Here is a 2534-nt window from a genome sequence, read left to right on the forward strand (position 1 = left end):
TCGATCCAACTGCACCAATGGTTAATTGAAGCGCTTGTAACAAAAAACCGGTAGGTTATGAAAATCCAGAAAAAAAGATACATTGGTTAAAGGTTAAGTTTTAACTCATAATCGAACTTAACCAACCTAGGCTCACCCATGCGGTAGCATGTATATATGCATTGCGAAATAGTTTTATTTTTATCATGTATTGTTGTTTTTCAATTGCATGTACGTATGACTTTTAGGGTGCTATTGTTAGTTTAAGTTTTATATGTTATCATAAGCAAACAAAGTTGGATCACGCACACCTGCCTCTAAGTATTATTATAAGCACACATACCTCTAGTATTATTATAAACAACTGATATTAATATTACATAGGCAGTGACGGACCCAGAAATTATTTGATGGGGTGCAGATGAGTGGTTCAAGCATATTTTCAGAGGGTGCGGTCAGGTTTTTTGCCTAAAATATACACTAAATTTTTTTCAAGGGGTGCGCCCGCCCACCCTGGGGTTCACCTAGGTCCGCCCCTATATAAGTGAAATAAGTTGATGCCCTGTGATTATTACTTCAGCCCTGATTCATCCCTTCCTCCTAATAGTTGATGGTGGTAGGTTTCTCTTAATTCTTTTAGCAGCTCTTTTGGCCAGAGCTTCCCTTGTCCTTCATAACAGTTAATAAAGAGAATTCTCAAATGCAATAGAAAAAAAAATTGAGACTTGAAAACAAGTATACTAAATTTTTCGAATCACAAACACTAATGCGAGCTTTACCATTTATAATAGTTTTGGATCAAAGAGTAGGAAATTACCTGAATTTGCTTTCTTCCAAGCAGCCTGGTACATTAGCTGCTTCAACGAGAGCATTTTTCCATACTCCCATCCTCGAGCGTCCATCAAATTTGAACAAGGCTTCGCCAAAATACCCTTTCTGTTCCCTCACATCAGAGGGGTCCACGTCCGAAAATACAGGTATAACAATATTTCGTCTTTCTTTCGCACACTTAAAAATCTCTGCAACTTCATCTAGGTTCCAAGAGTTAGCAGCGAAGTTCTTGGAGAAAATAATGATAAAATACCTTGATTGTTTGATGGCTTCCAGGAGTACCTCTTGCTTACGGGTATTTTGGACGCTGCCCTTGTAAGTGGAAATTCCTTCACTTTCAAGAGCTTGACATAGAGTATCAACAATGTTGGGTGTCCTAGAGGGTAATTCAGCTCGAAAACTAATGTATACATCATGCAAAAACCGACTTGATGATAACCCCAAGCTTTCTCCAGTCCCTCCTTGTTGATATCCCAAAGCTTTCTCTAGAGCTTCCATGACACGGCTCATTGTAGGACGATCTTTTCTGAGATCCTGTAAGCATTCATTGGCAATGGATGAGAATGTGCTCAAGGAAGCTGAGTTCATTTGATTTTTTAGATCAGAATCAATCATCTGATGCAACTTTTTCTCTTTATAATACATTTTGGCCATTTTGGCGGTAAATTGACCACGGTCAGGAGCTCCTACAACTTTCCCAAACAAGACTTCAAACAACACAACCCCGAATGAATACACATCAGATTTATGTGTGAGAGTGCAATCTTGTAGATATTCTGGATCCACATATCCTGGTGTCCCACAAGCAGGAGTGTATAAAACTGAATTGGCTGAGTTTGTAAGAGCTAGTCTAGACAATCCAAAATCTGAAATCTTTGCATTCCAGTTCTCATCCAAGAGGATGTTTGAACTCTTGATGTCACGATGAATAATTAGCGGTTTAATTCCGTTTTCATAATTATGAAGGTACCTCAACCCGCGGGCAGCGTCCACGCAAATCTGAAGACGCGTCGTCCAGGATAAATCTTTTCTTTGCAAAGCTTTGTCAAGACTCCCATTTGCTTCATATTTGTAAACAAGGATCCTCTCCTGGCCTTCTCCACAAAACCCGATGAGGGATACTACGTTTTCATGCTTGTAATTTGAAAGGAGTTCAATCTCCGTCCCGTATTCGTGGTCTCCATGCCCTTGAGGACCAAGCATCAGCCGCTTTATGGCGAGGAGGCCATGTTTTTCTGATTGGCCTTGGTACACTAGGCCATATCCCCCCTTTCCAATGATGTTTTCTTTAGCAAAATTGTTAGTTGCCAATGATATTTCTTGGAGAGGAATCTTCAAAATTTTTGAGTTAGACATGATTGCAAATTAAGAAAGAGGGAAAGGGTTATAGCAATAGAAAAGATTTGCAGGTTATGTTATAATGTTGGTTTCTGAGTAAGAGATGTATTTTTTTTTAATATTTTTTTTATAATAGATTCAAATCATATAGAATATTATCGGTACCTACTCTCGTGTACAACAAATGTCCACGTTTTATTATTATTCTATTAAAAATGATACTCGTATATATAACAGAATTGAAGACCTATTGTATTCAATGTGAGAGATTATGGTACAAAGGACTTGTCAAACATTATATCCAAGCTAGGGGCTGTTTGTTTACCTCTTAATGAGGCTCTTAATGGTTCAGACCTCTTACTGGTTCAACACTGAATGGTTCAGAC

General features: G+C 38.4%; 1 protein-coding gene across 1 annotated transcript; it reads right to left on the reverse strand.

The window, feature by feature from the left end:
- Positions 1-303: 303 nt before the first annotated feature.
- On the reverse strand, positions 304-2246 carry LOC110917486 (putative receptor-like protein kinase At5g39000). The gene is made up of 2 exons (XM_022162032.2): positions 797-2246; positions 304-648 (listed from the first exon to the last, which is right to left on the reverse strand). Exons 1-2 carry the CDS (start codon positions 2164-2166, stop codon positions 567-569), a joined length of 1452 nt encoding a protein of 483 aa, XP_022017724.1. The 5' UTR covers positions 2167-2246; the 3' UTR covers positions 304-566.
- Between the last annotated feature and the right edge of the window lie 288 nt (positions 2247-2534).

The sequence above is a fragment of the Helianthus annuus genome, chromosome 16 (genome assembly GCF_002127325.2).
Source record: "Helianthus annuus cultivar XRQ/B chromosome 16, HanXRQr2.0-SUNRISE, whole genome shotgun sequence".
Lineage (NCBI taxonomy): Eukaryota > Viridiplantae > Streptophyta > Magnoliopsida > Asterales > Asteraceae > Helianthus > Helianthus annuus.

Excerpts from the sequence above, each read along its gene's own strand:
- LOC110917486 (XM_022162032.2), bottom strand. The coding sequence starts at position 2,166 with ATGTCTAACTCAAAAATTTTGAAGATTCCTCTCCAAGAAATATCATTG. Across the intron at positions 649-796 it reads TTGGAAGAAAGCAAATTCAG|GACAAGGGAAGCTCTGGCCA; the intron begins GTAATTTCCTAC and ends ACTGTTATGAAG.